Source organism: Epinephelus lanceolatus, chromosome 13 (genome assembly GCF_041903045.1).
Source record: "Epinephelus lanceolatus isolate andai-2023 chromosome 13, ASM4190304v1, whole genome shotgun sequence".
Taxonomy (NCBI): Eukaryota; Metazoa; Chordata; class Actinopteri; order Perciformes; family Serranidae; genus Epinephelus; species Epinephelus lanceolatus.
Genome location: NC_135746.1, coordinates 18015268 through 18041368, shown reverse-complemented (window position 1 = coordinate 18041368; position 26101 = coordinate 18015268). Strand labels below are relative to the sequence as shown.

The 26101-nt window shown below is 41.7% G+C and overlaps 1 protein-coding gene across 3 annotated transcripts in view; it reads left to right on the top strand.

The window, feature by feature from the left end:
* stxbp5a (syntaxin binding protein 5a (tomosyn)) overlaps positions 1-26101 on the top strand; it is a 157369-nt gene that overhangs the window by 111278 nt on the left and 19990 nt on the right. For all 3 annotated transcript variants that reach the window (XM_078173818.1, XM_078173817.1, XM_033648490.2), the window contains exons 9-19: positions 5162-5285; positions 9800-9878; positions 11469-11623; positions 15136-15208; positions 15463-15610; positions 19408-19475; positions 22094-22134; positions 23168-23388; positions 24888-25069; positions 25417-25542; positions 25939-26090. In XM_078173818.1, the coding sequence (XP_078029944.1) occupies positions 5162-5285; positions 9800-9878; positions 11469-11623; positions 15136-15208; positions 15463-15610; positions 19408-19475; positions 22094-22134; positions 23168-23388; positions 24888-25069; positions 25417-25542; positions 25939-26090 (1369 nt within the window). The remainder of the gene's footprint in view (positions 1-5161; positions 5286-9799; positions 9879-11468; positions 11624-15135; positions 15209-15462; positions 15611-19407; positions 19476-22093; positions 22135-23167; positions 23389-24887; positions 25070-25416; positions 25543-25938; positions 26091-26101) is intronic.

Genomic DNA, 26101 nt, shown 5'->3' with positions numbered 1-26101 from the left:
AGCTCAAAAATACATATTCTTCCTCCTCACTCTTGGGGTGAACTGTCCCTTTAAGAGGCAATGTTGAAGTAAAGAACCAAATGAAGATATTGATACAAAGACAAGCTAATAGAAATAGAGACGAAGTAAAGGCAGGAAAGAGTTAGAGACAGTGTCTGCTCTGTCATCTTCCCTGTCATCTCAACCGTCCTGTTGCTCCTGTAATCCTGGCTCAGAATGATTTATCTCCTGACAAGCAATCATTGGAAACACAAACGCATCATGCCCAAAGTATGCCAGTAAAGGGCAACCTTGCTTATTGATGCCCTTTTCATAGCTCATAATTAAACCCAGCGAACATTCTGACATTAAGTAAATACGATGACGTGCGCCAAATGCGTGTGAAGCTCGCAACAGCTTCCAAAGCAGTTTTATGAGGCTCGTCACATGAATTTTGTGTCCAAGGGTGTGTCCTTACCACAACACCTGCAGCATCAGTAAAATGTCCCAACACAAGCCCAGTGCTTTGTCAGGGAAAATATTCTCTCAGAGACAATGATGTGACATTGTCTGACATGATGGTTTGTATTAGCCTCTTTTAAATGGGACCTATCATGCTTTTCCATATTTTGTGTCTAATATGTCATATGTTGTTGATGTTCATATTAAATGTGGCCGAAGTTTCAGATAACCAGGTAAACATATGTAAAAGTTATCCCTCAAAGAAAAAATCTCAGGGTTCAGATCACTCTGAACGCTCAGTATCCAACAGTTTTTCCTCTCTAGCTACAGTACAACGTCTAAGTGTGCTGGATTTCTATATATGGTCATCTGCTGACATGCACCCGCAGTGACACGGGGAGAACATGCAAACTCCACACAGACAGGCTCCCTCACCCTGAGGTTCAAAACCAAGAACCCTCTTGCTGTGAGGCAATAATGCTAACCACTGCATCACCATACCATCATTAATGTTTAAATTCATTGTCATTAAAAACTGATCAAATATATAAGAAATAGGTAGTTAAAAAAGAAACTTTAATTTAGAAATGATTTTAAATATAATGCCTTTAAAGATATTGTTCAGTTTAAGAACAATGTATTGTTCTTTATGCAAGTTTATTTTGATCTAGAGTAATACGTCACATGACTAGAGTTCAGGGGTCGCACCTGTTGCATTATGGGCTGAGGCAGTACAGCGGCAGAGAGCGCCAACATGGCTACAGAGCAGAGAACCAACATGGCTTAAAAGGAAGTACAGACGACCCTAAAATAATAATATTCTGCATGGTCCAAGAGGCCCACACGGTCGTTGTCATTTTGCACCTTTATTTGTTTTTTGTTTTTATCTTGTTTTAATATTTGTTTTAGTGGCCTGTATGGACAGTTGAATATGTTTTCTGTTGCTGTGCTTACTTTTTGGGACCAGTCTATTATCAGAAAATTCACGTGAGACTGTTGTTGGGCATGTCTAAATGCTGGACATTTGGTGGGAGACTCTAAAAGCAATTGAGATTGTTATTTCAAACCTTGTTTTAATGTTCTTTATTAGGGGACCTATTGTTATCCTGCATGTTCTTCTTCTTCTTTTTTCTTCTTCTGAGGAAATCCTACTTCCCATGCACGAAAAATCACCAAACTTTGCACAAAGGTCCAGTCCCATGCCAGATTGCCTCAGCTGCAAAAACAGGCCAATAGTCCCAGTGTTTCCTCTAGGATGTTTTTTCAGCAGCGGGGGTGGCAGGGGGAGGGGGCGAGAGACATCCCTTGGCCGAATACCAAGTACCTAATACCGAATGCCGTTTTTTAGTTTTTCATTAGTTTTTGCAGATGAACCCCCTCCAGATTAGTGTTGTCACGGTACCAAAATTGGGACCCACAGTACAATACCAGTGAAAGTATCACGGTTCTGAGTAGTATCACGATACCACAGCGAAAATGAGGCTGATGTGCCTTTTGTCATTTATAAAAAGATAAATCACTTTTCTATATCAATGATATTTCAGTGGAATAAATTACTTATTGACTTATTCATACTTCAAAAACAGCATCAATGAGTGATTAACACAGGGGGGATCAAAATAAAATAAATAAATAAAATAAAAATCAACCAGCCACCCTCCTCCCCTGATAGTCCCTTCATAAGTAACGAACAGTCCCTAAAGTGCGGTGAGGTTTGTGGGCCGTTACCTGCCACAGAGAAATGTGAACGGCTCGTTTCTCCTCTGATACGCCACATACCTGTGTGCCGCCATGGCTCAGCTGTTCAGGTACTTTTGGGCAGTCATGACAACAAGTTATTCACCTGGAGCCAGACTTCTCCGTCGCCGGTAAGCCGTTACAATGCGCCGCCGTATTTGACAGGAATACGTCCTGTCTGTGTCTGTGACCCCCGTTCAACCCACAACCGGCAGGATTCGCCGTTTTGTTTCTGCTGCTGGTTGAAATCTGTACTCACACAGCATGCTGAATGATTTATTTTGCCCGCACAAAACTATTTTTAGTCGCAAATGCGAGTGCGGTGACGGACGAGTAAAATATCGCCACACTGCCGTCATTTTACTCTGTCCGTCCCCGCACGCTGTTTGATTACGTTATCAAAACACGCCGCTATTATTCAGCCTTGCTTTTCACTTATTTCACCGAATACCGAATGTGTTTTTTTGCAATATTCGGCCGAATATATTCGGTGCATCCCTAAATAGGAGCCTTCGCCCACTCCCCCCTCCCCTCACCGCTGCTCTCCTCACTACACTGGCTGCTGCACTGTGCAAGTGCACAGATGTCTCAGAGCGGTGGTGCATTTTCAAAATAAATGTTTTGAAGGAGCAGCAGCAGAAACACTGAGTCCTGATGGTGGCGCTATAGCAAGCCTCTAAAGTTCAAAATTTTGAAAATTCACAACAAATCAACCATATGTGCTACAGATTTGCAACTTTCACTAAAATGTAGCTCCAATACTGAAGTAACTTTTGTACATTTAAACCTATTGCAAATTATGAAGTCCATCACTGTTTTTTTCAAAATCTGTAAAATATCTCCTCCCACAATTTTTGCTCAGTTGACACCAGACTTGCTACAGAGCATCTTCAGACTGTCCTACACAAACGATCCACACAGATTTTTGATTTATCGAAAATTGAGCCTACAGTGCATCAAAATGTTTGACTATAAACGGTATTGTAAACATATACTTGCAAATTCTTGCTAAATACATTTTCAATGTTCATTAAAAAAAATGACAACATTTTGGAGTCATGGTAGATGATGTTTGGAAAATATCAATTTTATCTCAAAAACTGAATTTTTTACAGCATTTTGAATTTCGTTCTCATGCGAACAATTGGAGTCAGTGCAAAAATGGCATTTTTAAACATCAGTTTTTCACTTATGGAGCCAAAAAATCATCGTTAAAAACAAATTACCAACATCTCCATGCTGTCTAGATGCAATTTGTGTATTTACGGATTTTTGTCTTAATAACTGAATTTTTGACCGCCGTTTGAAATCTGCCTTTACACACTAACAGCTGCTGTCTTGCACACAGGTGACTGGCTTAGTCAGTTTGTGAAGCTACATGTGACATTTCTGTTTGCCAGTTAGCTCAGTGAGATAGAGCATGGTTCTTGGTGTTGAAGATTGTGAGTTCAAGCCTCAGCTCGTGCAACATTTCCATATGAGAAATCTACCCAAACTTTTCATAAAGGTCCAGTCCCATGCCAGATGTCCTCAACTGGAAACACAAGAAAATAGTCCTGATGGTGGCGCTACAGCAAGCCTCTAAATTTCAAAACTTGAAAATTCATAACAAATCAACCATATGTGCTACAGCTTTGGGATTTTCACTTTTAAATTTGCTTTTCCATGGCATGGATGGCTACTGTCTGGCACCCTGATGCTTGGCTTAGTCAATTTGTGAAGCCACACATGAACTGTCACTTGCCAGTTAGCTCAGTGAGATAAAAGATGGACCTCAGTCTCAGAAGTTGTGAGTTCAAGCCTCAGCTAAGGCAGAAAGGACATTCTAATGTGAAAGTCCTATGTTCAGGCATCATGTTATGTGGATTAGAGACTACAAAGGTTAAAATAATTATGATCCAGGCAGTTTTGCGGAGAGACAAATACTCTTTATTGACACTTTTCCCTGTTATCCCTTGTCTCTTTTCCCTGTTTTTTTGGCTTAGCTATCAGTCAGTATGCAGAGTCTATCCAATAGCTACTTTTACATTTTAAAAAATGTTTTCATCTTTGTCACCATGGAGAATGTTTAGCTTTAAGCTAGATCACGCCAGTTTGTTCATAATTGCTAGCAGTTAATGTTATTCTTACTTTCTTGTTCTTGAGTTTTTTCTTTCCTTTGTATATTATGAGTCTAATCACTTCAGCCACTCATCCACAATTTGAAGGGCATGCCATAATTATATGATGTAACTTCTATGTTGTGATATGCTTTGTGTGTGTTGCTCAGAATTGCCTAATTTTGCCTAAAATTGCCCGGCCCTGACCATTGCTGCGCAGCAGCTATAATTTTTGTAGTTTTCACGGTGTCTGCGGAGAATTGAAGGATGGAAATAAAACTTAATGGTTACACTTCTTGAATACACATTACTGAGACACTCTTTAATTTTTTTGATATTCTCGTTTGCCCTCTCTGCTTTTTCCTTTTTTTGAGTTAGCAAGACAGACTACATCCTTTTTTGTGTGTAGGTATATTAAATCTGTTGCCCTAAATGACACCAGATGAGTCTGAATGCACCACATTGGCTGTTTCAGTGATGCTGAGAGCTGAAGACATTTTCCCCTTTCGTTTTTATGAAATTGAATTCTTAAAATTACAGCCATGGTAATAAAACCTTGCTCCTGGCATTCCTGAATAAAATGACCAATCCATTTCCAGCTTTTCTCCGCATTCAGCAAATGGGTCATATTAAAGCATCCTCTAATATATGCATTTATGCCACAGGAAGTGCTCTGGAGTCAGGGGCCGGACCCTTTTATCTCACTGTCACCATCTGTTAAGCAGTGTATAATCCAGAGTCGTGTGTGTTTAACCCACATATGAACATCGTGCCGTGCGCCGTATGGCTGTGGCAATGCAACAAACTTGTAAGGGAGATGGTGGCACATGATGCTTCGTCTTGCTGAATCACTGACCCTCCTCTTCTTGCATGTCATTTCCTAGGCGATCCACTCAGTTGCCTGGCATCACGAGGGTAAGCAGTTCATTTGCAGTCACTCAGATGGAACTCTGACCATATGGAACATCAGAGGCCAGGGCAAGCCCATACAGACAATCACCCCACACGGTAAGGACGTGGAAACACACGCAGAAACAAAAACTCACACACACACTCACAGGCTGTGTCCGAAATCAGTCCCTTACTGACTCATTGACTACTCCCTTAGATACTAGGCGGAGTTTTCAGACACAGCCAGATGCATGATGGTCTCACTCCAAGCATTACATTAGCTTCTTGAGTTGTAACGGCCTGTGTGGAGTCACAGGCTTGAAACTCTGTGTGGGTGTGAACCCTTACAGAGTTGCTGAGGTCACGTGGGAGTCGTTGGCCCCACCTGGCCCTCATATATGTCGTTAGTATAGATGGGACCAGGTGTGAATGGGGGTGAAGTCATCTGGGGAGGGATCCCAAGACTGCATTGTAGGTGGGTGATAAGTGGTGTCGAAGGCCACCTCCTCTGTTTAACGAAGGTCGTTCCAGTTTGACGTAGATGGCTTCTTGATGCTATTACGATGGTCAGGTGGGTCGACCACTCACATGTGACCTCAACTACTCTGTAAAGGTTCACGCCCACACAGAGTTTAAAGCCTGTGACTCAGCACCAGTCCGTTAGAACTGAAGAAGGTTCTTGGACGAGAGGCGAAACGTCTTCAAGAAACTCAAGGAAGTCTAGTTGTCTACGATATAGCACTTAGGATAACCATGACCTGGATGACTGAGAATCTTCATCAACATGATTCCAAGCATACTGCATTTTAACAATTTGATTATGAAGCCTCTTTATTCCTCCAGCTGAATTCACGTCAGGTCATCTACACTGTAACCTGAGTCAAATTTTAACTTAACACTTAACTATATAAGGTTAGGTAAGTGGGGAAAGTTTACCGACCTCACATCCTGAAGGGGACATCAAGGGGTGGTTGGGTTTGGCCAACTTTTGGTAGCTCCTCCGATATCTAAATATATAAGTAGGAGGCAGGACCACACTTGCTTCTCTTTTTCTTCAAACATTTCCATTCTGCATGAGTGTTTGATGGTGTTTGCCATGTGTCCTTGAGAATCTGTCAAGTTAAGGATAACATTTGATTAATTTGATCAAGTTTGACTGATTTAGTTTGTTAAAGGTTATATTTCAGTACATGTCTAGCTAATTATTATTTGACATTTATTGTACTTTAATGTGAAGCAATTCAAAGACTAGATTTATGAGTCAATGACTCACTTTGCAAATATTATATCTTATTTCTGTCTTCATTTAGAACCATGGCAAACATCACAACAAGCATCTAATCAGCAGTGGCCTTCATTTCAAAATAAATGATAGACAATAAATGATGGTTGAATGCAACAGTTGTCACCTGGTGGTTTGTGGCTCCTGTTAGAACCCTATATCCCCAACAGTAACCAGTTAACCCCATACTCTGTTTTCTAACGTTACGCATTTCAGTCCCTCAGCAATAGTAATGCATTCATCTCATGCTGAGTACCATTTCTGTGCCTTAAAAAGAAAGTCTGAATCATGATAACATAACAGCTGTGGGTCAGTATGGAGGGCAAACCTTTCTTTTCAAAAATAAAAAAAATCCATATAAACATACAGTTTGGATATATCCCAAGTGTGAATGGAGACAGTCGCACACATAGCCACGATGCAAAAAATAAAGTGTGTAAATAATTTACCAACATTTTGACATGAGTTTTCTTCAGGGACATTACACAGGGGATCCAACTCAGGTGTGTTCTGTAGTAGAGTTTCTCTATCTTCTTTCCACCAAGGACCCCTCACCAGATAGCAGACATTCCTCATGTTTGTCCCTTGGAATCATTTGACGTAGCCTATATTTATGGGGTTCTGTGGTCTTGGTTATGTAAAAGAACACAACAAGAGAAATGTATTAGCATGATTTTAGACAAATATTAAAATATTTGCCCCATCTCAACACAGAAAACCAATCAAGCAATGACATCGGTTTAATTAGCTTCAAGTAATGCTTACCTAAACAAAATATCAAAGGCAAATTAAGAGAAAAGAGCTGATTTAAAGTGTCCATAATCCGTAATCCATACATAGGCTCAATAAAATGCAGAAGCTGATTATGATAAATTATTTTAATTATGATATATTATAATATAAAAAATATATTTTTTGATGTTATGATAATTTTGATTAATGATTCTGAAAAGCTTTTGGGGATCCCCAGACTAGTCTTGGAGAACCACACTTACCATGCCCACAATCCCTGTGTTTTACATTTGCGTATCGTAAGAGAAGCAAGTAGCTGCCTGATTCGTTTGTCATTTAAACGTCATGTTAGAAAGTTATATATTGGAAGGTAAACAGTCTATCAAAGAACATCTCAATGTATTATTTTAAAAGGCACAATACATTTCATAGAAGGTTGAAGTTATACAGTGTTTAAAACAAAAAGTCCTATGCCTGGTATTTATCACTTGTTAAACTTACACTTTTGTAGTTTTTTACCTCACCAAGAGTATTAATTGTAATTAATTTACTTTAATGATAATAACGAACATAAATCTGACATGGCAATTTAATATAAAATGACATTTAAAACAGTTTAAACCATTGATTAACTGATTCATTAAACTCATAGAGTTGCAAACCTATAAATCGTAAAGATTTTAATAGTTGCAGCAGCATGAAGCGTAAATAGAAAGAGTTTCAGACTTGTATCAGGAAGTCAGAGCTAGTTAAAGGCTAAAGCGAACAGATACATTTTTAGCTGTCTTATCTAGCGAGCTAGCTTCCCTGATATCTATACGTAGTGTGTTCCATATCTTAGGGGCGTATTGACAAAGGCTGCTTCCCCGATCTTCCAGCTGTTGTTGGGAACCACCAGTGAACCAGCAGCAGATGATCACAGTGTTCTTGGAGGCAAATAGTTAACAAAGGAGTTAGTGATGTAGCTTGGTCTTAGCCCACGTAGGGTTTTGTATACAAGGAGGAGGAGCTTAAAATCAATTGGAAATGTAACAGGAAGTCAGTGCAGACCAGCCAAGATGGGCCTGATGTGCTCTCTCCTCTTGGTCCTGGTATAAATGCTACTTGTACAATTCATTATTTTTAAACTATTTTTTATTTCCTTACTTTATTTAGATATTTTTTGCAGTCTCACTTTTGTTTTTAAATGTGTATTTTTCCATCTTTTCCATTGATGTACATTATCTCTCTGTATGAAATGGGTTATATAAATAAGTTTTTTTATGATTCTATTATTTCTGTCATATTCTGACATAAACAGGTTTTCTAACCAGATGGTCAGGACAGGAATCATTTTTCTTCATTTGATGATGATTGATAAGGGATTGCAAGAGGTCACCAGCAAAAACAGTTGAGAACTATTGGTCCAAGGAACCTTGTTGATTCTTTTAACCTTATACAAACACTTGTGCATGTCAGACTTAATGTAAAATGGGCATATGGATGTAAATGAATCCATTTTCTTGGATTATTATGTCTAAAAAGCCACCAATTCTGTCTAGTCTTGGCTAATATAAGTTTTGCAAAACATGAAACCAGTGCCTTCAGCCACCTCCGTCAGTCACATGACCCACTCTGCATTAATTGAAACCATCCCTCAAGAGTCTCCCTCCTGTACACATGGCTCCCTCATCATTCCCCCATTTCAGCCAGAGGATTATTGTCACTTCAATTATGTCCTGCCTCTGTTTGCTTTACTTTGTGTCTGCACGTGCATGCATCAGCGCCAGCGCTCTGTTTATTTCCTGCAGAAAAAGCAAGTCTGCTCTTTTGAAGATGTATTTTAATCTATACTCCGCTGTCTCCCCCACACACCTACTCACCCCACAGAGCACTCTGACAGCTCGCCCAGATGAAGGGCCTGGAAGAACAAGACAGAGTGTGTGAGTGCAACAAATGGATGGACGGAGTGTGAGAGTCAGAGAGAGGAACAAAGAAAAGGAATTAAATGAAAGGGGGAAACTTCTAACCAGTTTCTGGAAGCTGTTTTTTTGTGTGTGTAGGGGATTGCAGAGAGGATTTCACCACACAGGCTTTTTAATTAGTTGTTTCTCCCACTGCTGCATACGTAATTAGTTTGGTATTTAATGGGCAATTATGCAAATTCCTTTGACAGGTTTAAGTAAGGCTTATAAGTCCTCCTTTAATTGTCTTTTTAGATATCTGTTATTTAGATGTAGTTATTAAAAGCAGTTCTTTATTACACAGACCTGCCTTGTATAACCTGCCTCAGGGCTCACTATATTCAGCCTCTTATTGTGCATTCTCATATGCTTAGGCCGGCACACGTGTGATGGATGTGCACATTTTCTCCGCGCTGACCTCCCTCGAGGTTGGAATAGATGGATTCTGTAAATCATTAATGACGGCCACACCTTCTTTGCATGTCCCTGCCCCTGCATTTGTCTTTATCCTCTCTGATGAATAGCCTCTTGTTATTGTCTGGCTACTGTTCAGAGCTGCAATTTAAGTGCAGCTCCTGAGGAAGGGAGAAAAAAAATGAGATGACAGGAGAGGAAGGGAGGTGAAGAGAGATGAAGTGGCAAAGTAAAGGAACTTGTGTTTGTTCTATTTTTAGGAAAACAGCCCAAGGACGGGAAGAAGCCAGAGCCTTGTAAACCCATTCTCAAAGTGGAGTACAAAACCACTAGAAATGGGTAAGGTCCCGCTCTTTCTCTCTGATACACACACACTTACATACAGTACACACATGCACATATGCTTTGGCATGAATATGCTTAATTATACAACACAGTTACAACATCAAGGTTAAGGTTAAAAGCTGAGTAATAAATGACCATGTGCTTCAGACCAGTGTTCAGAGCAGTGGACTACATTTTGCTTGCTGGTAGTTCAACTACATTGATATTTGCATAGTTATTCAAGTAGTTAATTACTTGTATGCCATTTTTGTGTAGTTAACTACTGAAACTACAAATAATTGTAAGGAGCCCGGGAAGGAACATGAAGCAAGTTCTTGCAAAACTCTTGAACTTTCCCATGAATAGTAGGGTATTCTTTCTTTTAGTTTATGTATGACCTGTGAACAAGTGTGCACTTTATGTAACAAACTCAACCGAGTGGCATTTTAGCTGGTATGTGACCTTTTGTACTATATTTTGGTAGCATTTTATATCACATTGACATTGTCATTGGAACGGCCATTGGGAGCAATTTGGGGCTCAGTGTCTTACCCAAGGATACTTCGACATGCGGACTGGAGGGGCCGCGGATCAAACTGCTGATCTTCCTATTAGAGGACTACCTGCTCTACCTTTTAGCCACAATGAGAACATACAGTCAGAGGGCAGAATCTCTGCAGATAAATACACCACCACACTTGTCTAGTGGGTCATAACAATGATTGAGAGGAATTACCTCAGTGTGAGTATATTGTTTTTAAGGAGAATCGTGTATAGTATACCAAGCAAACGATATTTCTTGTTAGGGTAGCTTTGCTGTTGTACAGCTTCTTCCAGTGTGAAGTAATAGAGTACTGCAAGGATGAAGTTTTTTGTAGGCCTTGACAGAATTTCCTCAAATTTGGCACAAAGGTCCTCTTGGACTCAATGATGAACTGATTGCGTACCTTGCATCCATATCAGTCTCGTGAACACAGTATCTCAGGAACACCTTGAGTAACTTTCTTTGAATTTGGGGAGAACATTTACTTGGACTCAACAATGAGTTGACTACATTTTGGTGGTCAAAGGTCAAGGTCACTGTGAATTTGTCTGTCTCATTCTTGTGAACATGATATTTCAAGAACACCTTGAGAGGACATCTACAAATTTGACACAAACATCTACTTGGACTGAAGAATAAACTGATTAGAATATGGTGGTTGAAGGTCAAAGGTCAAGGTCACGGTGACCTTGCATCCGTGTCATCCTTGTGAACATGATATCTCACAAACACCTTCAGGGAATGTTTTTAAATTTGGCAAAAGCCTTCACTTGGACTCAACGATGAACTGATTAGATTTTGGTGGTCCAAGGTCAAGGTCACTGTGATTTTGTCACACCTTGAGGGGATTTCCACAAATATGACACAAACGTTCACTTGGACTGAAGAATAAACTGATTAGAATCTGGTGGTCAAAGGTCAAGTTCACTGTGGCGTCACAAAACAAGTTCTTGGCCATAGCCTAAGAACTGTTATGCTAATTATGACATATAAAATATGTTGAGATGCTGAATTGTGTGTGTGTGTGTGTCTGTGTGTGTGTGTGTGTGTCTGTGTTCCAGGGAGCCCTTCATAATTCTGTCTGGTGGTCTGTCCTACGACACGGTGGGCCGGCGGCCTTGCTTGACAGTAATGCATGGGAAGAGTACAGCTGTGCTGGAGATGGACTATCCTATAGTAGACTTCCTCACACTCTGTGAGACACCATACCCCAACGGTAAGTTTGTGCCTATTTTGCTGTGGATGTGTTCAGGTGGTGTGTGCATGTCTCAGCATAATATTTGTATGGGAATAGTCATCTTATCCTCCTTCCGTCAGTGCATTAGAATAACACACACGCACCTTTCTATTTTTTAATTATGTGGGATTGCTCGCCCCTGTGTTAGTGTGTTTCTGTAATAAATATGAAATTTCCCAAGGGGGAAGGATCCTATTCCAGTTTCATTATCTGACACACGGAACATTACATTTTCATTTCATCTCTTTGAACACAATAGCCTTCCATCTAAATTAAATTATTATCTTATTTCCTGTATCGAGGAGTCAACATCTAAAACACGTCAAAGTGGAGCTGACTGGGATCCAGCATTTATATAATCCAATGTAAACTGGGGTGCAGCATTATCTGGCATGTATATGGCTACACGAAGGATTAGTGACTTATGTAATATTGGTAACTCCTCACCGGCAGTCTGATGTCACCACGCACTGATTTCATCTGGTAATGGACATCCCTGGGATTTTAGATTACACAATACATGTCTGGCTGATGGTGTGTATTTGTGCATACTTAAACCAGTGTTAGTGTGTAGAGGAGGTGGATAATCCATGATGATCAGGCTGCAATGTGGTGATGCAATGTGCACACCAGTGTCTTTGAAAGTGTAGGCAGACAGAGCAAGTATTGTAACGTGTGCTAGTGTGGGCATAAAAGTAGCAGAGAGGTAAAATGTGCAGACGAAGACAAAGATTAAGAGGTGAAGTTAAGCTTGGAGATTCATTCTTTACCTTGGAAACAGCAGTTTGACAAAAACTTCTTATGACAAGGTTCATTTATTTAGTTTTTCTGATGCTGCGGTTTCCAGTGTTACTCTGTTTTGAGCATCTATTGTGAAAGGCAAATAGATTTGACAGAGATGAAGAAAATAAAGATGTGCTACTCAAAGTTAAATTCAGTTTAGGACTAGATGTTACAATCTCTGATGTGCATACTGAGACTATGAGTGGGAGTAATAGTGCTGTCTGGAGGTTTCTGAGTGGGCGCCAAAGGGTCAAGGTTAGATGGCTAGAAAAGTGGGAAAGAGCATAGGGAAGGCAAAGCCAAGGAGAGACATCTGTACAGACTGAACTCTCTCCCGTCAGACTGGGCCGCACACTCTACCTCCCCCTACTTCCTCATTTTGATGAGGGAAGAGATGGGAGAATAAACTAATAGGAGAACAATTTACCTTTAATCAAGGTGGAGTCAAACTGGTCAGTTGTTGCACATACTTTGTGGGTCATCAGGTAGGTACCCTCCTTCACTGGTGTTGGATGATAGGCCCACGACACCCCCAGAGGTTTCATCCGCAACACCTGTCGTCCCAGGTGCACCCCCCTCTACTTTTACTCCCTTGTACCCTGCTATTAGTGGCATTTCAGGGCCAAAGTGGCATCTTTCCCCTTAATTCATAGCCACCAGCTTGCCTGTTTAGCTATGCCAGAGAGGGCTTTGGTAGCCTGATGTTGGGCTTGGCCTCGAATTCCCATTTCTTTAAGCAGCCTTGTAGTTGACTTGCCTACGAAGCCTCTGCAGCCCACTTCAACTGGGCAAACTTTCACTTTCCAGCCATGTTGCTCAGCATTGGCTACCAGCTTGGCATCCTTAGGGCTCTTGCGCTCGTGGGCCTCCTCCACAGCATCCCCTGGGTCACAGTGAGCTCAATGATGTAGACTAGCCACAGTGAGGAGGACCAAAGCACGAGGTCTGGTCTGAGGTTAGTAGAGGTGATCTCGGATGGGATGCAAACACGCTTATTCAGATCTGCCAGTAACCTCCAGACTCCCCCTCCTAGTTGGCTGGTGTCCGATTTTACTGTATAGGCCTTGGATTGCTTTGTACCTTTGTGGACAAACCATCTCGTAATTGTGGGATGGATTGACAGAGGAGATGGGGCACTGATGGATATGCGTCTGGTCTCCAGGGTAGCTGCTAGACACTTAAGCACCTGATTGTGCCACAAGGTATAACAACTTTGTGTCAGGCTTGTCTTGCAGCCAATGAGAATATGTTTCAGGTGTGCTGGAGGTGGGCAGAGGGGGCACGTAGGGTATTCGTTGTACCGTTGGCTGAGGGTCCTCAGAGATGGCAGGACATTGTAGGTGGCTCGTATTATGACGCTAGTTTGAGATGCTTCCACATCCCACAACTCCTTCCACAGACTGTATTTAACACACTTTTACGTGAATTTGCCATTCATGTCCTTTTTTTTTACAATTTTGACAAAATTTCTCTTCATCAGATAAATTATTTTTTTGTTTTGCTGATTGCCTTGGCTGTAATCAGTTTGTCTCTTTAGGTAAATCAGCAGTGAAAGTGGCCATAATTACAGTTATTCCCAACTCCCAGACATACTGTAGAGATACTGCACAGTGATCTGAAGTTGTGTAACGGGTCACAGGAGGAGGTGAATCACTTGTAGACCAGCGCCAGGGAAGTAAAATGAGAAGGACAGTGAGAGATGTAGTAACAACAGTTGTCAAAGTGTTTCAACCTTGGCGTTCTCTGACAGCCTGAAACCTGCTGCTCTGAACAACAGATTGTTCTCTAAACTACAGTTTGCATGCGCACACACTGGTGGATAGAGTGCATATCTGAGGAAATGAGGAAATGTAGCAACTCTGATGTCACTGACATGAGGGCTGGTGCTTTTTTTACTGTAATGACCAGTGTGACCAGTGTTAATTTAGGCAGCTGTTTACTTACAGCACAGCAACACTCACTGATAACTAAGCCTCCTCCCTGCCTGTCAACCAGCAGTCAAACCATAAACAATAGGTCACATATAGGTCAGGTGTACGCAGGGGTGTTTGTAGGATTTTAGGACATTCAGGGCTAAGCCCATAGGCCTACCTTTTGTGGGGTGAAGTAGTCCTTTAATAAGTGTGGATTGTCTTTATATTCTGTCTGTATTCACATTTTTCCTCTGTCAGACCTGACCTCTGTTTATTTAAGTTCTTGCTTGATGTGCTTGCTCTCCCTTGTCAGTATTCATGACTCTTATAACACTTTCAGACTGTGACTAGAATCAGAGATATGTGCAGATGACTTATTCAGCAGCAGGGTGAGCTACACTGGTTCCAGTGTTATGCCTCATAAGTTCTACATATGAGTGAATGAAACCAGGGCATTAATTTTATCAATTCATTCGAAGGTTTAAAATCTACTACAGGAGAAAATCATCTAAGGTTGAATGTAAAATTCTACTCCCAGATCAGATGGATACAAATATTTAACCAGAGCAATATCCCCCACAGACATAAATCACATAGATTAATGAATGTGAAGCGTTAAGCGTTCTTGCCCTCACGTCTTCAGGGCATGGATATGATAATAACATTTGCCATGTTAAGTCTGAGGAATTCTTCCCCTGTGGTTTGCAGATTTCAGGGGAGTTCTCTCTCCAAGAACTGCAACACTACTGAACGTACAGTGTGATGAATGACTTGTCTGGCTGTTTCTCCGCACAGATTTTCAGGAACCTTACGCTGTGGTGGTCCTTCTAGAAAAGGATTTAGTGGTGATCGACCTTGCACAAAACGGGTGAGTCCGGCTCTTTATTAAATAGCTCTTCATCATCTTTTGTTTCTTAAATGTGGGCTGAAATGTCACAGTTGGCCCATTAGTGCTCGTTATCTTCATTATATATTGTTTCTACTTTATATCATGATATAACTTCCATTCATAAATCTTATTCTATGGTATACATGCAGCACTGAATGAGATTAATGCGCTGATTCTTGGCAGACGGACTAATTTAATTAAGAGTGACTTTGTCTGTGCCCTCTTGGTAACAGTTACCCCATATTCGAGAACCCCTATCCTCTGACTATCCACGAGTCTCCTGTGACCTGCTGCGAGTATTTTGCCGACTGCCCTGTGGACCTCATACCTGCACTTTACTCTGTTGGCTCGCGGCAGAAACGACAGGGCTACAGCAAAAAGGTAATATATAGTAAAGCTTTATGTTTGTAAGCTGCATATTGTGGTCCGTGATGCGTCTTTCTTACTGTTGTGGAAATCTTAATGGAAAATCTTATCAGGCTTTGGACTGAGACTCTGAGAATTAAAAAGTAAGGGCTTCTCTCCAGGTTTACAGTTTTACAAAGGAGGAGGAAAAAGAGAGAGGGAGAAATCATTTGTGGAAGAGGATGAGATACTAGTTTCTTCCCAGCAGATTTGACGCAATGCAACCACATGACATGCTTTCTGAGTTAATAAATCCCTTTCATGCATTAATTATGACCACCTCAGACAATATTCTCTTTTCCTCTGTTGGTGTGTTAGAAAAGAATTGAAGCACTTTTTCTTTAACATGCGTTTTCACATGCCCACTCTGATGCACAGCATGTGTTTGAGTTTTCAACAGGAAAAATATGTATTTAATAAACCGATGAATAGGATGATACACCATGTGAAAACTATAAAACAATATCTGTTTGTAATACATCAAAATGTTAAGCTTAAGCCTTACCCCTCTTTTGATCTACTCCTCCCTCTTGCCTGTCCTATCACTTGCGTGTCTAGTGACTCCACAGCCCCCAGCCCCACCTCCACCTCCCCCTGTTGAACTGTGTAAAAAACATTCCCAAAATATTGTTTTTGTTACAAAAACTGCAAGTTACATTCTAATAACATTAACTGACTGATTTATATCCCCAAAAGTTACTGCAGATTACGTATTTTCAAGAACAACAAAGTCTTAGTAAAAGTAATAAATAGCTCTACACCGCAGTGACCACTGTGTGTGAAAAGGTTGGTCTATTTTAAGTTAAGGGTCGGAAAAATGCTTTGGGTCCGTATAGATAAAGATATAGATATACAAAACTGAAGGTAAAAGCCTACCCCAGATTCACTCTTGTTTGGGATATCCAGACCCTAACCATAACCACCTCTTTTAACATTATAGTGCAGCTAGCTAATCGCTAACTACGCATTGGCATAAGTAACGAGATATAATCTTCCTATTACCCTTACTCTAACTTTTTAATGTCATACTTCATAGCTAGCTAATCACAAACTTTCCATTTGCATAATTAACGAGATATAGCCTTCCTATTACCCTAACCTTTTAACATAATACTGCATGGCTAGCTAATTGCTAACTTCCCATTAGCATAACTAACGAGTTATAGCCTTCTCAATACCCTTACCGTAACCTTAATCACTTCTCTTTTAACATAATACTTAATAGCTAGCTAATCATTAACTTGTCATTAGCATAATTAACAAGATGTAGCTTTCCAAATACCCTTACCCACCGCTCTTTTAACATAATACTTCATAGCTAGCTAATTGCCAACTTAGCATCAGCATAAGTAATGAGATATTAACCGTCCTATTACCCTTACCCTAACCTTTCAACGTTTACTTCATGGCTAGCTAATTGCTAACTCACCATTAACATAATTAATGAGATATTAACCTTCCTGTTACCCTTACCAGAACCTCTCTTTTAACCTAATACTTAAAAGCTAACGTAAGCTAATTGCTAACTTGTCATCAACATAATTAACGAGATGTAGCCTTATATCCCCAATACCCTTGCCCTAATCTTAACCACCTCTCTTTTAACATGGGTCCATGTCATTGGTTCGACAGCCCATTGGTTCAACATCTCATTAGTCCGACTGTCCGCGGTGCTGAATGGCTCGCGGCGGGCGTATGGTGTGCTGTGACCAGCTTGAGGCGGAGCAGGCTCACGGCTTATGAGTTTGTCACTTTCTTTTTCATTATAACCCATACTATGATCTTTTCCTGACCCTAACCAAGTGGTTTTTGTGCCTAAACCTAACCAGACCTTAACCACAGGGCATCATGATGATTTCGGAACAGACTTCGGAACAATGAGTTTAATATGGTCGGAACAATGGGATGTCGGACCAATGGGCAGTTCCCTTTAACATTATACCACATAGCTAGTTAATCGCTAACTTAGCAGTTTTGTGGGGAGTTAAACTTCCAGGCCAAGGAGTAAAGGAGGCTGATCATTGACTAATGTGTAGGTAAAGTGGGCAAGTCATGTAGCTAGAGGGCGGGTCACGGAGCTGCTACAGCTGCAATCATACGTATTCGTCGTTTGGCGCTCCGCCTTTCTATATTTGCTATATTTTTTGTGGAGCTTATCTCTTAGATGCCTGCTGCTTGGAGGCCTTGACTTCACCTTAGCGCTGTGATGGTACACATTGAGAGCAACTACTTCTGTACGAGCTTTTCAGTATAATCCTGCATAGTTTGTCTTTAAAAGTTTCTTGTATCCAGGAAAGTTTCCTGCATAACTTGATACTAGTTATCGCAAAAATAGGAATTTCTTTGAAAGAAAAACACAATTTTTACCCCAAGTAAATATCAGCAACATTCGTTTATTACTAAAAATTTACACTGTTGACTAAAAGACTCAAGTTACATTGGCAAGTACATGCAAGTTATGGAAAATGTATCGGTAGATTAAAGTCACTAGTTTGAGGACATTACTATTAGCATCAACTGTGTTTAAAGCTAATTAGAAGTGTTAGCATGCTAAGGTGGTCAATCTTGTTAATGGTACCTGATAACCATTAGCACATTAGCATTGTCACTATGAGCATGTTAGCGTGGTAATGTTAGCGTTTAGCTCACAGCTGCTACTGTAGCTGTAGACCTTTAGTCTTATAGGTCCTATAATTAGAACCAACTTACATACGTATGTTTGGCAAAATATTTTGTAAAATAAGCTTTAATTTTGCCACAGAAACTGCTACCTGCTCCTTGTCATCACTGTTTGCCTCAATTTAAACTCCTGAGGAGAAGGAGACATGCTTTACTCTTGAAATGAAATAAATCACCACTATTCCATCATGAAATAACTCTGTGAACACACCTCCCATCACAGATTAATGATGTATAACAGCGTAATAGTATCCCGAGGGAGGAATTTTCCTTTGTGTCGTTCTGGAGAGCGGTGTCATAAAAGAGCTAAATGCCTAAATTAGAAATGTAAATGCTTCTCGCTACACCCTCCAACCATGTTGCCGACAACAACAAAGTTACTGAATAAAGGACACATTACTGTACATACATGCATGTCTTCGCTACAAACTCCATGCAGCATGAGGTAATTTGGCACTGAAGTGTATTTCTCAATGTTTCCGTGAAGCTAAACGGCCTCTGTAATAGTGTCACGTTACCTAACGCTCATCCTCTCCCTTCGCACACCTCCTCTCTCCTCTCATTTTTGTCTCTTATCCCTGTATCATCCAAGACAGACCCCCTGCTCTTGCAGCCATTATGTATGCCCATGTTCTCTTGCCTGTCGCCTTGTTCTAGCTTTCTGTCGGAAATGTCAGCATGTACTGACCCAAACTGGCTGCCTAGCTGCCACACCCCCACCACCATCACCACCCCTTGTATTTTTTATTTATTTTGTGTTAGGCAAAAGCCTGGCTGAGCTGCGGGAGGGCATTCTCACATAAAGATCACCATGAGTCATCCTGATGACCTTTGTATGTATCAGCGTGTTCAAAGCCAAACCCCCCGCCAACAAGCACACACGCTCTCTCAGATGGAGACATAATTGCAGGACGCGCCGAAAGACGCGCACAAAGGATCCCTGCCTGTTTTCCCAGTGCACACTCATGTGCAATTTTATCATGTCATCTATTTCTAGAATCAATCAATGCTATTGACGCGCTGTTCATTGACTTCTACCTGTGGTCTCTCATCGGCTCTAATGTACTGTGTGTGTGTGTCTGCTGTCTATCCAGGAATGGCCTATTAGCGGTGGAAACTGGGGTCAAGGCACACAGAGCTACCCAGAGATCATCATCACTGGGTAAGACAATACTGATTTCATTAGCATTATCGTCTCGCTGCAACTCAATTACTTTCACCTCTCCTGCTCCGTCAGGTCTCCACAGCCGAGGAGCTCGTCTTGGAATATTTACTGTAGGTCTTTATATATTCCAATCATGTGCACCTCGCTCCATTTGAATGTTTATTATCCCGCTCTAAGCTGTCAACAAGGAGAGACGGGGTGTTTTTAACAGAACACACGCGCTGACATTGAGGTATGGAGGTTGGCACCAGGAGGCTTTTGCTCCTCTCTTCTTCCTCCGTCTCTCCTCACCCATACATGCTGGATTACTATTCTGCACAGGCTTCACTCTCTTTCTAAGAGTGCCACAGCCTGCATGATATTTCTCTCCTAATCCACTCAGCTCAACTGGCAACAAAACAGTGAGGAGTGATGGAAAAAAATGGCAACCGACCATGTTTTTTTAATTTTTTATTTTGTTTTTGGACAATGTTCTTTTCTCTGGCACCAAATGGAGAAGCCATCATGCTCAGCACCTGCTATTGAGTATAATCCTGTGTCCACTCTATTCATTTTTAGGCATTTAGCAATATGTGGATGTTTTTGGACGTTCTGTTACCAACACGATTTAAAATACACGGCCAAAAATATGTGGACATCTGAGCATTGAGGGCAGTGTACAATGGTAAGCATTGTCCTCTCACAGCAAGAGGTTTCCTGGTTCAAACCCAGGGTTGGGGAGCCCTTCTGTGCGGAGTTCTCCCCATGTCAGCATGGGTTTACTCCAGGTACTCCAGCTTCCTCCCACAGTCCAAAGACATGCAGGTTAATTGGTGACTCTAAATTGTCCGTAGGTGGTGGTTGTCTGTCTCTATGTGTCAGCCCTGTGATAGTCTGGTGACCTGTCCAGGGACTACCCTGCCTCTCGCCCAGTGTCAGCTGGGATAGGCTCCAGCACACCTGCAACCCCTAACAGGATAAGCGGCTACAGACAATGAATGAATAAATCAGAGCATTACCTCCATATGTAATAGTTGGACATGTCATTCCAGAACCTCAGAGAACTAGCAGCGTCAAAGGCCACCTGCTTCGTGGTCTGACGTAACTACATCTAGGTTAAAAGTGTTGCACATGAACACACCACAAACACTACAGCTGACAGTCAAAAAGGGCAACTGGAAGATGGTCACAATCCAATGTTGAAAGATCAAATTCTATTTACTGTGCACCACTGAACGAGAACACAAACCATCACGAAATGTTTCTGCTGAAGAGCTCAAGAAGAGCGCTAAAGAAAAATAATGTTACCTTATGTAACAAGCTTGTTTTGGCCTCGACTTTACCTCTTTGTTTACTTTACTCATGTTGCTTATGTGCTGAGCTGAACTGTCAATCAAAGTGATTTCATTCAGTGACGGGCTCCGCTGTGCCGGCTAAATTGGCGTTGTTCAGCATGCCGACTCGGCCAAACAAAAAGCCGACAGGAGGGCAGCAGATGCTCATCAACGGTCCAACTTTGACAGCCAACCGTCGACTTGGTGTGTCAGGGCCTTTATGCTGCTATTACAGCCTCCACTCCTCTGAAAAGGCTTTCCACAAGATTTTGGAACCTGGCTGCTGGGATTTTCTTCCACTCAGCAAGGTTCACCACCAATGTTGGGTGATAAAGCCTTGCTCACAGTCGGCATTGGGTTTGAGGTTTTGTGCATGCAAGTTTAAGGCCTCTAAACCAGACCAGACAAACCATTTTTCACAGACTTCACATTATGAACGGAGACATTGTCATGCTGAAACAGGACAGGATTTTCTCCAAACTTTTGCCACAAATTTGGAAGCACATTATTGTGTTAAATATCATTGTAGGCCATAGCATCAAGATTTTCAATGAGTTGAACTAAGGTGAATAGCCAAACCCCTGCCAGGGATGTCCACATGGATTACTGAGCATGTACAGACTAGGACGAAATTCAAAATGACCATAAACACTAGCAAAGGAAATGCAAAGTCAAAAAATAACCACAAACAACCACAAAGAGACACAAAATGACCAAAAATAACACCAAATGAACTTAAAGGGACACTTACTGACCTTTAAGAAACACAAACGACTACAAAGACACACGAAACGATGCAGAACAACTACAAAGAGACAAAACCACACATAGAAAGAGGAAAACCACCACAAAGTCTGTTTGTCTTGCTCCAGTAGACAGGAACCTTTTGAGTATCTGTGCCAAGGGACCCATGACTCATAATCTGCCAATGGGTGTCCATATACTTTGGGCCATGTAATATATGTTCTGGTTAACAACTTTTACTGAAGTCATGAAAATCATCAGTGAAACCTCTCATAGGGGGGATCTGTGGCATTAAATGATTAATTTGGGACCAAACAAAATATTGTACTTTGTCAATGTATTTTTTTTTTCTTTTTTTTTTTTGTTTGTTTGTTTTTTTTAATTTACCTGGCATCAGATTTTGTGTCTTCAGTTGATATTGTACAGATGTTTTTGTGCTGCAAATCAAAGAAACTTTTTATTTTGATCAGAGTAGAATTCAGGACAGAAACTGAAATTCGTCTCTGTCTTGTCTCTTCACTTTTCTCTTTTCTCTGTCCTCCTCTGTTGAATTCCCAGGCATGCTGATGGAACTGTGAAGTTCTGGGATGCCTCTGCAAGTGAGTTCCCTCAGCGGCTCAGCTTTCTTTATGCTTCACAAGATTATAATTATTGTTTTGTGTTGTTAAGCTCAAGGAAAGGAAACTGTAAAAACTTTTCTAAAACTTATTTTTCAAATAAACTAAATTTGAGTACCGGCCTGTACACATTCAGTATGAAGTATTTTTTAGATTAAAGAATACTTCAACACCCAAAAATGAACATTTGTATATCAATTGCTCACCCTGTGTTGTGCTGGACTTGTGAAGAAACCTTTGTTTTCTCCTCAGTACTTTCCAAACAGACAACCCTTTCTGATGGGGAACTAAAAATAAAGCTGATGTATGCTCTCTTCAAAGCCAGACTCCATTGACAAAAACAGTAATTGTACCTCGCTGAACACAGGAGCTGCTGGTCTACTGCTGCCTCAGTCAGTTAGTTTGTGTTATTCTGTGACTTTGGTGTTTTAAAGAGTTACCTTTGATTCACCCAAGGTACATATTAACACAAACAAACAAACTGATTGAGAAAGCGGTAGACCAGCAGCTCCTGTGTTCAGTGAGGTAAAATTACCATTTTTGTCAATGGAGTCTGGCTTTGAAGAGAGCATAGATACGTTTCACTATTGGTTTAGTTCCCTGTCAGAAAGGGCTGTGTGTTTGGGAAGTACTGAGCATACGACTGGATAAGTAAGACTTGGATTGTACTGTACAAGTTGTGTGAGAATTTGTAAGTAGATTTTTTGATATAGTTTTTAAGTTGATAAACAAAGACCCCTTTTATTTCAGTTCATCCATCATTTTTCAGTAGGCATGCAAGAAAAACGTATATATTTTTTTTAACAAATTCAACATAACATGGGGTGAGTAATTTATACCAAAAGGTCATTTTAGGGGTCAAGTATTCCTTGGAGTCTTGAAGTAGTAATGAATTTTCTCAAGTTCAAAGCACTACATTTCCTCTGATTTCACATTATTCAGAGTCAGATTCAATATGTCTGACTTTCCTGGATTGCAACCGACACTTTGCTCTTTTCTCCTTTCTTTCCCCCAGTAATGCTCCAGGTGCTCTATAAGCTCAAAACAGCCAAGGTGTTTGACAGAAACCGGTCCAAAGAGGACAAGGGCAGCACTGAGGTGTCAGACGAAGACCCCTTTGCCATTCAGATCATGGCCTGGTGCCCCGAGAGCCGGATGCTGTGTGTGGCCGGGGTGTCAGCCAACGTTATCATCTACCGCTTCAGCAAGCTGGAAGTAACTACTGAGGTGGTGCAGGTGAGTAAGACTTTAGAATCCAGGTGAAATGTGTAGTTCTCAGTACAAATACAGAGGACACGTTCTCTTCTCCTATTGCAACCACAAATTCGGGACATGATGCAGTTCTCCATCAAGAATACATTGTGCTTTTATTTGTTATTCTTTCCCCTCGACAGTCACTTCCTCTGCTGTTCTAAGATGCTGAGACATATGCACACACTCACATGCTCTCAAAGATCTGCCTAGTCAAAGGCAGTATGGTTGCTATGCCAACAGACGGAGCAGTGAACAAGCAAAGCGAGACTGTCATTATAATCCGCCTTGATAGCGACGTAAGTGCTTCTGGGGGTGTGATGGGAGTCAGTGTTTAATGACACACTGTAAAGAGAAATGCTGTTTAATCTGTGTGAACATGGTCACAGCTCCTATATTACAAGAGAAAGGCTGCGCGCATACTGTACATGCTTAGTTTCTGTTTTTTTGTTTTTATCGCCGGAGCGGTGGAGTGTTAAATTGGTACCCCAGCAAGACACTTTGTTTATTTAGAGTTTTGGCAACATTCTCCTTGCTAAGCGGTCACTGCTGTGGTGGTGTTGTTGCTCTGGACTGGCTCTAGACAGAGATCACCTGTCAATCAAAGCGCGTAGGAGGTGCGGGGATGTGTTTTGACTCGCAGGTCTGCGAATTTATTTTTATTTTGTAGCCGGGGCCCTTAATGTGTTCTGGACAGTTTGTCCAGACTATCCAGTTCCTTTGTTCTGCCAAACAAACCGGGCTCACAGCAAAAAAAAACTTTAATGAATTTGTCGAGTTGAAGCACCTTGCAGCAGCCACCTTCGTGCTGGAAGTGTTTCCTGTGTGTGACTGCCAGCGAGCGCTGATACGTGTGTCAGAGAAAATTTCGGGCCCCTTCTTTTTTCCTACACTGACTGGGATGTGGATCAGTAGATATGCAGTTGCAGCGAGCTGTAATTAGGAGAACAGCCTCCCTTCCCACAAGGTCAAACACCTCTGTAACCTCGCAGAAATGAAGGTAGAGGAGGATGGAGGCAGGCGGGAGTGAGAATCTGAAGAAGGCCACCCATCAGTCTTCACTCCCACATGTCAGAGGGGCTAATGAGACTGACAGAATGCAAAACAGAGGAGCTTATGAATGTTGTGCGTGTGTCTGAGTTTTGGTGGTGTGTGTGTGTGTGTGTGTGTGTGTGTGTGTGTGTGTGTGTGTGTGACTGTGCGAAGGCGGAGGTTGCGGAGAAGTAGCCTGAAGGAGGACTTAGAAGGAATGAAATATTCAGTATTGGAGGACCTCTTTGACTCTCAATCTGCCTACACACACATGCACACACACACACATCAAACACATCTCTATTATCAAAGTGACTTTGTGAGTGTGTGGATGCAGCTCATGGACTCGATGACTTCTCCGTCCTCAGAGGAATTCACGGAAAATTGTTCTCCACTTTTGTAAATCTGATAATATATTGCACTTGCACCTGTGTGTGTGTCGTCTTCTGCAGCTACTAGAGGTGCGAATGCAGTACGAGCTGAACGACATAGAGTCTCCAGACGGCGGGGGCGGAGGGGGAGAACAGACATCGGCACTTCCCACCCCCGGTGCCTCCCCTCAGACGAGCGGTCCACCTTCACACCCCTCCACCAGCAGCAACAACTCTGACGGCGGCAACATGCCCTGCCTCAAGTATGACACACACACACACACACACACATACCGATTACATAAACTCTCATAAGCACCACACGTTCTCACACACACTCATGCACACAAGAGTCTTGCCTTTTGCCTCAAGCACTCTTGCACAGACTTAGTCAGCGCCTGAAGCGTTCTCAGCCACGGCCTCCCCATCATCCCCTCGCAGCCACTCATGCCAGACCCTCAACACACAGCGGCTTCAGAGCTGCAGCTGCACCACTCGTCGTTCTCTTCATGAAACCCTTTTTTTTTTTAATGTCTCTTTCCCTTTCACTTTCTTGCTCCTCGCTGTCCCTCCTCCTCCTCCCCATTCCACTCTTTCTTCTTCTCTCCAGAGTGCGAAGTACTCCTCTGAAGCAGTCCGCAGGTTACCAGGTAGATTTGGTGGTCCAGTTAGTGTGGGTGAGTGGAGAGCCCCCGCAGCAGATCACAAGTCTGGCGCTCAATTCCTCCTACGGCCTGTAAGTATACAAACAGGAGCGTTGTTGTTGAGACTGATAAGTGCACACCGTCCTTATCAAGCTGTATCATCTTAAGGTGAAATCTAAAATGACTTAAATCTATAGCAACCATCTCACCCAGACAAAATATGCAAAGTGGACACCCATACAGTTTTGCAATTCAAGCAGCAACCGCTCACGGCTACAGTGACAACCGGTCCTGTCAACACGATTTATGATTGCAAGGAAAATTTGGAGATTCCAGCTGTTTTTGTGCTCTGACTACAGTGTTTTTAGTCCTAAAAGCTAAATCAAATCTCATATGCTTCTCTCCTCTTTTCTCATCTTTCTTTCTCTGACTCCCCCCGCCCTCCTGTTTCTTCCACTTCCTCCCTGAATCTGTCACCCCCTCCCCAGTGTGGTGTTTGGCAACAGTAACGGTCTGGCGGTGGTGGACTACATCCAGAAGACGGTAGTGCTAAACCTGGGGACGGTCGAGCTTTATGGCTCCAATGACCCCTACCAGAGACAGCCTCGCTCGCCAAGAAAGACACGACAGCCTTCTGGAGGTAATGAGGAA